The 12,924-nt window shown below is 39.2% G+C and overlaps 2 protein-coding genes across 4 annotated transcripts in view; one reads left to right on the top strand and one right to left on the bottom strand.

Annotated features, from left to right (window-relative positions):
• Nucleotides 1-1,079: 1,079 nt before the first annotated feature.
• On the bottom strand, nucleotides 1,080-5,938 carry LOC112562016 (tetra-peptide repeat homeobox protein 1-like). Of its 3 annotated transcripts, none has more exons than XM_025234970.1 (7): nucleotides 5,800-5,938; nucleotides 4,833-4,938; nucleotides 4,085-4,435; nucleotides 3,827-3,850; nucleotides 3,268-3,300; nucleotides 2,128-2,358; nucleotides 1,080-1,535 (listed from the first exon to the last, which is right to left on the bottom strand). In XM_025234970.1, exons 2-7 carry the CDS (start codon nucleotides 4,891-4,893, stop codon nucleotides 1,483-1,485), a joined length of 753 nt encoding a protein of 250 aa, XP_025090755.1. In that variant the 5' UTR covers nucleotides 4,894-4,938; nucleotides 5,800-5,938; the 3' UTR covers nucleotides 1,080-1,482. The 3 variants fall into 3 exon arrangements, with proteins under 3 accessions (XP_025090755.1, XP_025090757.1, XP_025090756.1); XM_025234972.1 differs by having other exon boundaries at nucleotides 2,128-2,328; XM_025234971.1 differs by having other exon boundaries at nucleotides 5,796-5,830.
• The window catches only part of LOC112562013 (matrix metalloproteinase-2-like), a 138,168-nt gene continuing 127,508 nt past the window's right edge, over nucleotides 2,265-12,924 (top strand). Inside the window, exons 1-2 of the mRNA XM_025234967.1 lie at nucleotides 2,265-2,385; nucleotides 11,820-12,079. The gene's annotated coding sequence lies outside the window, so the exon portion shown is untranslated. The remainder of the gene's footprint in view (nucleotides 2,386-11,819; nucleotides 12,080-12,924) is intronic.

Below are 12,924 nucleotides of genomic sequence, written 5' to 3'. Positions count from 1 at the left end.
TCATTAAGTTCTCATTAGCTGTGCTGTATTAAGTGTAAACTGTAATAAGAAAATACACACAAAAAACAGTTTTTAGTCAGTATGAGAAAAGTACACGTTTTTCCAGTATTTTGTATGATCCCGTTGGTTCAGTGTAGAATAAGACATTTAAAGTTTTTCCCAACCGCCAAGTAACACTTTCACCCAACCCTTCCTACCACTGGAAGGCGCTTTTTTTTTTTCTCTCAATGATGCATGTATAATCCACACTCAAATTTGATCTTCTAAATAGACCTCTGTCGTAATGATACAGCCCTTTTTGTGATGACGAAAAGTGACCACTTTCATCGAATACTGTAATTTTTTTTTTGGTTAACGGGGTTATAGAATGTCGCGGCTAGGTCAACCGATAGAGGGTTTATAGAACGTTTTTGTTTGATGAACAGATAAGTCATTATAGAAGGTTTGGACGAGATCAACATATTCAGAGGCAGCTTGTATAGTTTTTGACTGTCTCTAAAGTGTAGTAATGGTAAGCTTATTATGGTGACGCTATAGGTCTGGAGTAAGACTGTACTGGTGCTGTATCTGAAGTGCGGTTATAGGTCATTTTACGACTGCACGAGACCTCACGTCTGCCAGACAAAGATTTGTACAAAAATCGTACCTTGCGAGTTCTTAATTTAGGGTAAATTACTCAACGTGTTGCAGTGACTAATTGACTTTAATGGGATGCTATTGATTGATGCATTGATTTTGTATGTGAAGGTAGGGAATTTCTGTTATCAGACGATTGGGGTCATACTCAGAACATTCAATTGAACATTCAATCGGGTGTGGGGGTGTAAATGACCAACAATTGGGTGTGAATATTTGTGCGTGTTCACCAACACTCTCTCTCTCTCTCTCTGTGTGAAAGAGTTTATGTGAATATGTATGTGCGTATATGAAAGTGAAGAGAGAAACAAAGGCCGAGAAAAGAAGATTAAACTCAACGTACACCCGCAGAAAGACATAAATTAAATCTCGCAGACATGATTCCTTAAAAATATTGACACAAAGAATGGTGTAGGTGAAAATACTTTGAGACCAAAACCAAATCAAAATGTGAAAACATCTTTATTTCAACATATTCTGAAGAAGTACATCAAATGTGAACAGGTATACGTTCGATGGTCCATCCTGTTCCCCCCACCCCAATCTCATTTTTGTTCGCTCAGTTCTTACAGATGTATCAATGTTGTTAGCATATCTGGAAATACCATCGTTAGCTTTTTTGTTAACCAGATTTCTCTGTGCAAATCTGACATGAAGCGGACATCCCAGCATTATCGTTGTTGTTACAGACCGGTGAAACACTACCACCAGCCATCTTCCGAAGAGTGCCATCACTTCCCACGCCAATGTTCAACGGAATTGAGAGTGCAGTATTTTTTTCGATGATATAACACTTTCCTAGAAATCGTCTGTAATGGTATTTTGTAGCAGCCTTTTATTACAAATCTAATAATCGTTCACGATTGTATTTCCTATGCCAGCCACAATGTTGCTGTTAACTGCAAAGGAAAAATAAATTATGGAAGTCAGCGTAATTTAAACAAGATAGTTACCAAAGAAGTTTCATAACGCATGGGGCGAGAGTTGTTGAAGTGGTGGCAAAACGAATGGAGCGAAATAGAGGAGTCAATCTATATACAGTGCGATGTGGCCTGTGGGTGGTGTGAGGGGAATACTTAGGCACGGGGCCTGTGTTAGGCAGTTTCAACATTGTGTTTGTGCGCGTGCGTGCGTATGAGCATGCGCTTGTGTTTTGCGTGCTTTCGGGAATTTTCATGTTTTGAGATGTCCACGTAACCTGGCTCTACGTTTATTTACACGCTTATCGTATTGAAGCTTAGCTCGTGTACGTCTATTTACAAGCTTATCATACTGTAGCATTGACATCATTTTCTATATTATGCTTCCTCGACTTAAGGGTGTAATTCCCATGAAATATAATCAAGTTCTTGTTATAGCTTATCCTAAGCCTTGCTCAGAATCTTACCGTCATACACAGGAGAATTGCATACGATTGTAAGACTGTCCCTCGATTTTAAACGATACGTTATGATGTTCTTGACAAAATGTTCACTTGTTTGAGAGGTTTACCTTCTTCTCCTCTGATATAGTTGTTGCTAGCATTGGCGGAAAGGTATTGATGGTACTCTGGCCGCAAGCCTCCTGCACCGGCCCACGCCAAAGATGAGGCAGAAGCACTAGAAGATCCTCCCCATGCACCTGCACCAGCACCTCCACCTCCACCTGCACCTCCACCTGCACCTGCTCCGGCACCTGCACCTGCGCCTGCACCTGCACCTGCGCCTGCGCCTGCACCTCCACCTTGGGAGTCAAGGAAATGTGTCAGATGTAAGTACGTCATCTTTTCTACCATTCACTAACTGTAAGTCTGTCTGTCAAACGTACGTACACACACGGACATATATACTTTGTGCACACACTTTTTCTTTTGCTTTGTTGACGTGGTCCAATTTTGTTGGGCCATGTACAAGAAAACATGGTTTGGAGAGTGACACAGAAGGGTTCAAGAATTGTGTCCCTGTGTGGTTGTTTGGGATCTTCTTTAAGGCTCTTATAAACGGGCAAGTGTAGACGAACATTTAGTCAAGTTGGCAAAGTCGTGCATGAAGGTCACGGTCACATGAAACTGATGGTTTGGGGGCGTTTGGGGTTTACTATTATACATTTAATATTTGGTCAGCATACTAAGTCCAAATTTAATTACCAATACACTGAAAAAACATCTGTTAATACAATGGGATTTTAGGACACTTCGGAGGTCTAAGGCTTCGACACTTTGCCCAGTTAAGAACGGTCTTAACCTGACACATTGTCAAAATATGTGAGCATGCTTGAGAAATGTTTACATGACGGCGATATACAAATTTGCCAAACACAGCCACGTGTTCGACAATATTTGACTAGGTAAGAAGGCCCCATATAACTTCTGGCCACATGTGTAATCAACAAAGGATGGGACTGAACTAAGAAAGTGTTTGCATGTTGTTTGTTTTCGTTTTGTTTTTTTTTTTTAATTTTGACATCGACATTGAAGTTCCACCCTTAACATCTCTATCAGCAGGTCTGCCCAAACTTTTCCAACCCTCCCGCTTCTTAAAGAGTTAGGAAAATCATTCGTTTGCCAAACTTTAGTGTAGGAGAATGCTATATATCTGAAGTAACAGTTTACAGCAACGAATTAAACCTAAGATTTTTTGTTAGTTTACTCACCTCCCAGATAGGGGCTGACTGCATGATAGTCACCTGTAACAAGGTACACTTGTCACGAAAGACACAATATGACCGCGTATATACTTCACACATATAATGTCTGAGGGAGAAACAGTTTTATTGTTGTTATTATTATCATTAGCCTCAGGCACGGACGTTATTTTCAGCTGAGACGAATCTACTCTTCTCTGTATTAAGCCCGTCTTTTATGACAGTCACTTTCTTCTTGTCCGGTTTCTTAATTTATTTAATGCATCAGAAAATATATTGTGCATGGAAGTGTTTGTAGCCCTTATAGTTCGAGAATAATAGGAGCTTATTCACTCGCATGTGATGAAACAGTATCTTGTATTAAGTTCATTTAACACCCACCCACACACACACACACACAATTTTCACTTTAAATAATTGTATAGGCTTTTTAAATATTCTGGATATAACACATCTATCCTAAATACGTTTATATGTCTGATGATGATGATGTTTAAACTACTACATAGACCCTATGTTTTAAATACCCTATATGTACAGGCAGCATCATAATATTTTAAATTCTTACCTGCTGGAACAAACTTGTTTCCAGCTAAAAAAGAGAAAAAGAATCGCATGAAAATAATGTCTGCATATATATATGCGTGCTACATTAACGTTTGGATGTTAGTGTATGTGTGTGACTTCCAATTCTCACCATCTTATTAAGATTTTCTGATATGCTTTTACGCTAGTTTTCGCACACAGGTTTGCCTGTTTGTCTGCCTCCTTGCCTCTGTATATGTGTCTATGTGGAGGCGATAAACTCATACAGACAAATACTTACGATGAAGAAGAGGCTCAGAAGGCACATGGTGAGGGAATGGCATCGGAACTGGCACTTCTTGTTGCACTGGAATCGGCACTGGCACAGGCACGTGCACTTCATGTAGCACTGGCACTGGGAAGCCGTGTGGCACAGGGAAGGGAAAGCCGTGTGGCAAAGGTAGAGGCAGGCCATGAGGTACATGTTTTGGCAGGCCGTGGGGCAAAGGCAGAGGGTGAATGCCATGAGGGCCTGGAATAATACCTGGGAAACCGTGACCAAGGTGATGAACAAGACCTGGTCCTATGGGCCCAATACCAGGTCCAATGCCAGGTCCAAAGCCAGGTCCAATGCCAGGTCCAATTCCAATTGCTGAAACATAGTTTTAAAAAAGCCTTTGACTTAAGAACGTTTGTCATTATAGCTAACGACATTATAGCTAACGACATAGATTTACAAATTTTTTTGAAAAGTAGATCTTAAACCATAAAACTCCATGTTCATCTTAAACGACTGCTTGTCTACTGAAAGGCCTATTGCATTCTGTTAAAAACAAGCTTTTCAGCCTTGTCCATGTTTTACCGTCTTCGTCGGATTTCTCCTCGTTCCGTCCCTTTTTCGTGACTGAGGACAAGGAAGACGAAAAAGGGACGGAACGAGGAGAAATCCACTGCACGCTAATGTAGACGACAAAGAGCACCCAGGAAATTTTACATCGCATTCAAGAAGAGAGAAGTAAATACCAAGAAAGGACAAGTGGTAAACTCACCAAAAGAAGAGACAACTGTTGCAGTGGCCAGCAGAAGGCCTGCTGTCGTCCAGGTCGTCATACTTATGACTGGTGAGGGGCGTGTTACACACAGGAACCAGTCGCACTTGACACAGTAATAGCAATAAGATTAAACACTATCTTCTGATATCTACCTAAAGAGCATGCTTTTTTTAAGTGTCACATGTACACTACTTACGTTTCCATTAAAAAGAAAACTGCAAGAAAAGAGAAGGACGAGAAAATGGAGGAACGATGCAGACAGACAAATGATGATAATGATGATTCGATCAAGAGACAACTTGGTGTATTAATTATAAAGAAAAACATCTGAGTCTGCCGCCTGTCTAAAAACATTCCTCCAAACTGCTTAGTCTTATTGCAGTTAAAACTGTAGGAATAGACAAAGCCAGAATTATTTGTGGAGCCGAAATACATTTTTAATAAGTAGTATTTTGTAATAGTATTCTTATAATCTTAGAGTGATTAGCGTTCTTATTGCTAAGATGTTTCATAATTTATGTATATATTCTGGTATATATCACATAAGTAAAGAAGGGTTTACACGCACATACGTACGCATAATACTTGTATTGTCACTGTCAAATGCCCAACTAAAATCAACAAAAGGATAGACATTATCAGAGGAAATCAGACTTCAACAGAGAAACTTTCGCTTCCATTCATACTAAACATTGAAGTAGAATTTAAAACTTTGGAGAAATTACTGAGTGTTCCTTTGACAGTTTGAGTAACATACCTTGCGCGCGCGCGCGCACACACACACACAGGATGCACATTCGTGTTAGCTGTCTGCTGGCAGAATGCTTATATTTTATAAACATGTTAGCTGACTTGCTAGGCATGCCATCAAGCTGTACACCTGGCCCTAGGTAACATCAACAGATATGGCTTTAAGTTAAAGAAGTTTAGCAAGTCGAATTTTTAGAACATTCCTCGTACCTACCTGCTGCCGTCGAGCCTGGATCGGAAGGGTTAGCTATTGAAAGTGGCTGTGCCGGCTGCGTACTTATACTTTGATGGAACCAATAGATCTCTGAAATGTCATCACATCTCCTGCTCTACCTTTTCCCACTCCCCTTTTTATTTTTGACTACCGGTCTGTCATGTTTGTCTAGGTGAGCATGCTGCATCTTTGATGTAAAACGTGCAGTGATAAATCTCTTTGTATCATGATCTTGATGGAGCAGTTTACACTGTCGGTTTATTTTCAGATCATGAAGACAATATTCACGCGTGTCTTTTCATTCACATTTCAGGAAAACGTTTTTGTATCGTATTTACTGCCTTTCACTTCCTTCTGAATTTTTTTAAGTTTTACATCATAAACGGCAATAACCTCAAAAGTAGGTGAATTATGAGTGTAAATATCTAACGTTCTGAAGAACTCAAAGTTTAAAATAGGTATATAAATACCTAGCAAATCCTGTTTTCTTTCCAACTATTTATATTGTTAGCTGTACGTGTAAAATTAAGCAAAACGCCTCTTAAAAACAGATTTAATAATATTAAACTGCATTTGGCATGGATCGTGACCATATCGGTAAAATCTATGACCACTTCAGTTCTTTGTAGCTCGTAAATATCTGTCCTGGAGAGGCATATAAACCAATCGTGTAAACTAGATTTTTGTTTCGTAGACGAGGATAAAGTAAGATGGATTATTTTTATATTGTGTTCTGCGTAAAGCCAAGTTTGACAAGCTTACGTAAATTAGACAGTGACTTTTATGCAGATACAGTAAGAAATGACGGTTACTGTCAATGGTCTACTGCCACCTTGTAGGGAAGGAGATGAGGGTTGAGAACATCCTTTGCCCAGTTGTACGCCATTTTGGGTTTTATTTTCTTTGTTCTTTCCATTTATTCCTTTTCTAATCTTCATTATTTTATCTTCCCTTTTTCTTTTTTAATATTGAACAATCTTTGTGATGATTGTTAAAGGCGAATTAAGTCGAAAAGTGCAATGATTCATACAACCAACTTATTCTACACTTCAACTTATGACCAAACTCTCAATGTTTATATATATATTAGAGTATTCTGTCAATATGTTAATGGTCATAAATGCAGGGTTGAAAAAAAATTGCTTTACATTTGGATATAAAAGATGCATGGTGCACGTCAGAGAAGGGCACAGCTGATCACTCTTGAGCTACGTGTCACTGACGGTACTGTAGTCGAATGACCGAGTGATTGACTTCTTTTTGGGCACTCCGCCATGGAGTTCTAATTAAAACTCTAAAAGCAAATAAAAGATAGTTTTCGTGGGACATAAGTTTTGACAATCCGTTGTTTCCTATCGTTGGGTGCTGTAGTGGAAGTGTTGTTGATTCTAGTTCCTGTTCACATCATAAAAAAATGAGCCCTTTAAGATTTTCAGTATGATAAGTTTGTCACACGCTAGAGAAAGTTATGAAATATGTTGCAAATAAACAATTGAAGGACTGGAAAAAATGTTTAAATACGAATTCCATCGCTTCTCGTACTTGAAAAAAATTCTGTTTAGGTTATAGTCTCATACTTTTAGCGTGCTTAAGACAACGTCAGCAGTGACATCTACACAATGACATAAAAGGACATGTTCGTGCATGTACGCGTGCACGCACACACGCTCATATGCAATGTATGCATGTGTGCATTTAGGCTATGATAATGTGTGTATATGTGTTTGTTTGTATGAGGTGGGCAGACAGAAGAAGCACCTCTGGTTGTGTCCTTATGGCAACTCACGCGTCTTTGGTCCCCACCTTTCACCTGATGTATGTATATGCATGGCGGATGGGAAATAGGTAAGAGGAATTTTGAAAAGTCGGAGACTTCAGATATACTTTTCTGCGATCTGAAACCGATGTCTTACAGTTGGCAGTTCAGCAGTGTGCTTCGACTTGTCTTGATATGCATACGCGAGAACTTTATCCACCAAAACTTGCGACGTTGTCGTAGTAAAATGTCGCACGTTCGTACTTCCTGGAGCGTGTGATGCCCTATACCATCATTTCCAAAGTTCGACGCTAGCACAAATATAGATGATGTGGAAGCATTTGTCTATATTTTATAAAACCTGTTACATCATCATCATTATTGTAATAGTCATCATTTATATAGCACTTTTACCATAAAAGATCAACGAGCCTTACGGTGCTAAACCAGACAAACATAGAAAAATAAAGACAAAGTGACACATAAAAATGACAAGCACACTTGCAATTCCTCAAACTGTACAGTGAGAACATATACACTTATACACTACACAAAAAGGAAATGAAGGATTATTTAACAAAAAGCGAGATGAAAGAAATGAAAATGCAAACGCCGGTGTATTTCTTCGCTGGGTGGTGTGAGTTCCACATGCTTGGGAAACACAACTGAAGAAATGGTATATAAAGATTTGAGTTAAGCTTTTGGGACCCTAAGGAGATTTTAGCTGCAGAATGGAAACAGTGGAAGGGATGGCTAGTAAATAAAGAGGATAAAAAGTGGACAGAAGAGGCATCAAAAGATGGTAGACAAGCAGCAGTAAAACATGTGCCAAGCATCGTCACATATTTGACTATATAACAGGGCTTCTGCTAAGGCTAAATTCTTTGGGGTCCCAGGGACCCCTTCTTCAGATTTTTAAGGGGTCCCTGTTCTTCGCCCAAATTTGAAGGGGACCCCATTGACGAAAATTGAAGGGGTCCTCCGAACTTTTAATGCGTACTGTACGCAATTTTTTGCGTAAGCAGAAGCCCTGAATATATATAATGTATATCCGTTTGAAAATGGTCTTTTAATGTTGAGGTCCTTGCGTTGGACAAATCTTTTTATTAACTTTTGGAGCACGATCTCCTGTATAGGATGGTTTGGAAAACCCAAAGCTTCCAGAGTACAAGCCGAACACTGGGAGATTCGGAGAAAAACATTCACTCGTGTTTCAGTCGATTCATAGACGGAGCGACTTGTAGACGATACCTGACGTTTATTAACCTGCCAAATCATCTCGTCTGCTGGCAATGCTCCAATTCGTGGGAAAACTACACTTTGTTTCTACGAATAGGGTTGTTTTCCAAGCGCTTTTGCAGCTTATCTTAATATGCATTGAGTAAAGAAAAATACATTTTAGACTCAACAAAATTAAAAGTGCCTTACAGGTCAATTCATGGAATTGTGTTGAAAAGCATAATATTTCTTGTGCCGTTAGGTGTAGTGTTTTTAACAGTAGAATCCATAGCTTATCTTCTTGCTGACTGTCACTAATGGGTAAACATAGGATTTACCACCTTTCTGGAGAGTATTATAAACCGCCTTTGAACAAGATCCTCTACTCCCTTAGTCATTGGCTGTTGGGGCATGGATCCATATTACTACCTCGCCATCTTTCTCGGCTTTGTCCTGTTTTGGGATATGCTGTGTGACGATCAGTCTTCGATGTTCTCCATCATGTTGCTTCCTTTATTCTTCTCTTCTTTCACGTCTCAATTACTGTTTGTTTCCTGCATGATTTTTTTTACCCCTGTACTATTCCCTGCAGGTTTTTTTTTTTTTTTTTTGAAGGAAAGGTGACCATGAGGTGATGGCTTTACATTTTTGAATTCGTACATTTTCAAGGGACAAGAGGAGTTTTTGCCAGACAAGCGTGTCAAGTATACGTGCAAATGAGAAAGCTAGTTCAAGGCCGTAACAAGTGCTTGGTCACTGGCACTGATGGGAAACGTCGCAGCAATGCCACCAAAGCGCAGCCAAGCGTTGACTCATTGGTTGTCGCCACTCGTGCGAGTATGACGAATGGCGCCCATGCATCATCCGTACAATGTTTTAATCTTGGCCTCACGCAGTTTGGACGTTGAGCGAGTGCTTGTCGAACCGAGTGTTTGAAGAGGCGGCTGACATTTCCATCCTGCAGTCTCCTCCTTGTTCTCGACAGATTCGTTACTTTGTCCGTTTCAACGTGATTCTCGTGTTTCGCCATCACGCACAATGTTATACATGCTATCTTCCCTTCGGTTTGGAATCGAGGATGCAGATTGTCTAGAAGCCTCTCCTCATTTTATGATGATACAGCATAGCTAGTATTCGATCCCCGATTGACAAAAATCGTTCCTGAAATTAGAAACTGGATTTTCTTTTTCAAGACTAAGCGTATTACGTATTGGTTCCATTGAAAAGCTGATCGAATTTTGTCAGCTCTAAAACTGTTTCGCGAAAACAGTCTTTACAAAAAGTAGGTTATATGATTTTACAGTTAACGATACCTGTTATCACAATACTTTGCTTTTCATTTCACATTGATTGCTGTGTAATTTGACTTTTTTAAAAGTATTCAGTAAATTCAGGGTAAAATGATCGGGAAATACAATATTAAACTTATAGGTCGATCAGTAATTTCGATTTAAGAATTAAAAACAAAAAATGGAAGAGGAAAGATATTAGGAAGTCGCTAGCTTAAAGCCACTCAACTTATTTTCTATATGTGCGAGTGCCTCTATAATTATATGAGAGAGAGAGAGAGAGAGAGAGCACGTATGTATGCTTCGATTAAATCTTTTGTTTTTAACAATACGGTGTTTGTTATAGTTATGAAAGGGGGAAGGATAAGGAAGAAAATCAAGATACCATTTAATGTGCACCATTAAATAAAAGTTTGGGTTGACTCTGAAGACTTGAGTGTCCAGAGCAAATATTAAATACTTACTCTTCAATTTTAACCACTACCCCATCCACTACATGCAAGTGTAATTAACATAATATAGATTAAAAGATTTAGTATTGGAAATGGAGTACTTGAAATATGGTGCGTTTATTTCATTATCTCGTAATTTAATGGGGCTTGTTTTAAACAAAGGCAGAGAAAATGAGACAAATATATCAAAAATACTGTATATTTATTACATATTCAAAAGCATATTTGGTGGGTATTTGTTTCAATGTGATCGTAATTAAAACATCATAACCATTTTCACTCCATGTCTGCGGCAATGGCCGCAACAGGACTCACTCATTTTGTGCTAATATTTAATAATCTACCTTGTGTCGTACATAAACAAAATAAATCACACTTAACTTAAGTATTCGTCAAATAAGTCTTTAAAATGAATATTTACCTAAGTACTTCTGTTCCGCTGACTTAGCTTGACTTGTCTGGCTAGCCGCCATAGTGACTGCACGCTCGTACCAACTTTTTGTAACAGTCTGTCGCTTTACCCGGGAAGCGGGTGGCTATCGTGAACTCGACACTGCTATGTCATATACCGACGGATTCAGCAGAAAAGGCTTTTTCATCCTCATTTCAACGTTGACAGATATTTTACTTCATCTTTTAGTGTGCTTTAGAGATTTTAAGAGATTCAGTATGATCACAGACATGTATAGGTGGACTGCTGTCTGCCTGCCGAGACCAACGCTTATCCTCTTGCGAAGTTCTCCGTTGTTAGTCTTGAGCGAGCCTAAACAATGAATGGGACTAAATCGTAAGCTTTGTATACACAAGTAGTTAACTAGAAAAAAATCGTCTGCAAGCTATATACTAATATATGTTTGTGGTATGATAGCTACAGTATATACATGGACGTGTATAAAAGTCCGTGGTACATATTCAATAAATTGGTATTCTATTACAGAAAGACGTTTTTTCTAACTTACAGTGAGAACACTTTCAAAGCAAAAAATGTTGTGGACTTATTTTTCGGTTCAAAATATTTTTTTTTTACATATGCTCACCCACTCATTTATATTTTTGTAGTTATTTATAGTAACGGTGTCGGACAAAATAATGTTTCTTTTTCAAAACAAAACCTAGCATAATGCGAAAAGTGCAGTTGTCTTAGATCAAAGTCTTGCCTCGACTGTGTTTCTATGCGAATTTCTTGTCTCACGACGCCGCTACAATAAGAAATCTGTTCAAGTCAAACAACATACTGTGACTGACAAAACACTGAGCTTGCAATGCTGAACATTTGGGTGACTTTCACCTTCTTCCTTGTGGTAGGTTACCTGATGGTGTCAGTACCGATCAGCAGAAGTGGAAAACAGGCCTGGCAATCTGGCCCCACCCTGACACTTAACCGGAAGTTAGAAGTTAACATACTACAACGAAAGGTTTGCTCTTGGACAGAAAACAAGTTGGTGCATTAGTGACACGGCTCGTATCATTGATCCAGCACTCCACACCAACCCCTCCTAAAGCCGTTGACGGCTATTATTAAATTGCACTGGAAACAACAGTGGAAGAGAAGCGAGACGAGTGAGGTAAGATGTTATGACCCGATCATAGTGGTAAGAGACAAACGTAGAAACAAACTTTAGTTTGTCTTGTTACAGATTCCTAATTCATGCCTTGGCTGGCTTCCATAACTCTTACAATTATTTTTGCCATGCACTTTACAGCACGCGTCGAAGGTCAATTCTCGAAGACGATCCAGTAGAACGGGAGATAAATATATATGTATATTAAACTGCACTTACAGACACTAGAGTTTCTCCCGAAACTACCCGCACTAACTTGCATACCTCAGTGGTTGTCGCACGTACTCTCTTTGTTAACGACACCTAAACCAGAAGATTGCAAAGATGGGTTGTACGAGTGCCAGGCAACATTTCTGGTGATGCATGGGTAATCGTAATCAGCCCTTTGGCAAAGATTCCGTGGTAGCTATTTCCAGGTTTTAGGTGCATAGTATAAATTCAAGTGGATGTCTTTGATGCTCTTCTGCTGTACTATCTCTATCATTCTCTCTCTCTTTCGGTAATTTATGAAATGTATTTTTACTTGTGTGTGTAGTAATAATCACTCTGTACTTGTAATATTATGAAGTTAAAGTTATAATACCACTTTGTTTTGATTGAACATAAAAGAAATAACTTAAAAATCAGTATGTGTCTACATTAGGGCAAATATTTAATGATTTTGAACTGCGGGTTTTTGCGTTTGTCTCCAGTAAGTGACGGGGCTCGGTAAAACACACACACACGCGTACGGTGAGCATGCCTGCCCGCCAGCATGACCACTTCTATCGTTACTATCCTTTCCCCCAGGCCCTCCCACCCTGTCTACCCACCCCCTCTCTTGCACACTTGTTCACAGTTGTAGCAAT

The sequence above is a fragment of the Pomacea canaliculata genome, linkage group LG4 (assembly GCF_003073045.1).
Source record: "Pomacea canaliculata isolate SZHN2017 linkage group LG4, ASM307304v1, whole genome shotgun sequence".
NCBI classification, from domain to species: domain Eukaryota; kingdom Metazoa; phylum Mollusca; class Gastropoda; order Architaenioglossa; family Ampullariidae; genus Pomacea; species Pomacea canaliculata.
Note: the sequence above shows the minus strand (reverse complement) of the source record. Positions and strands in the feature narration are given on the sequence as shown.

What these genes read in the sequence shown, in the direction of transcription:
- LOC112562016 (XM_025234970.1), bottom strand. Translation starts at nt 4,893, where the DNA reads ATGACGACCTGGACGACAGCAGGCCTTCTGCTGGCCACTGCAACAGTT. An exon ending in TTCTGAGCCTCTTCTTCATC is followed by an intron (nt 3,851 to 4,084) that starts GTAAGTATTTGT and finishes TCTCTTTTTTAG; the next exon opens with CTGGAAACAAGTTTGTTCCA. An exon ending in CTATATCAGAGGAGAAGAAG is followed by an intron (nt 1,536 to 2,127) that starts GTAAACCTCTCA and finishes TTTCCTTTGCAG; the next exon opens with TTAACAGCAACATTGTGGCT.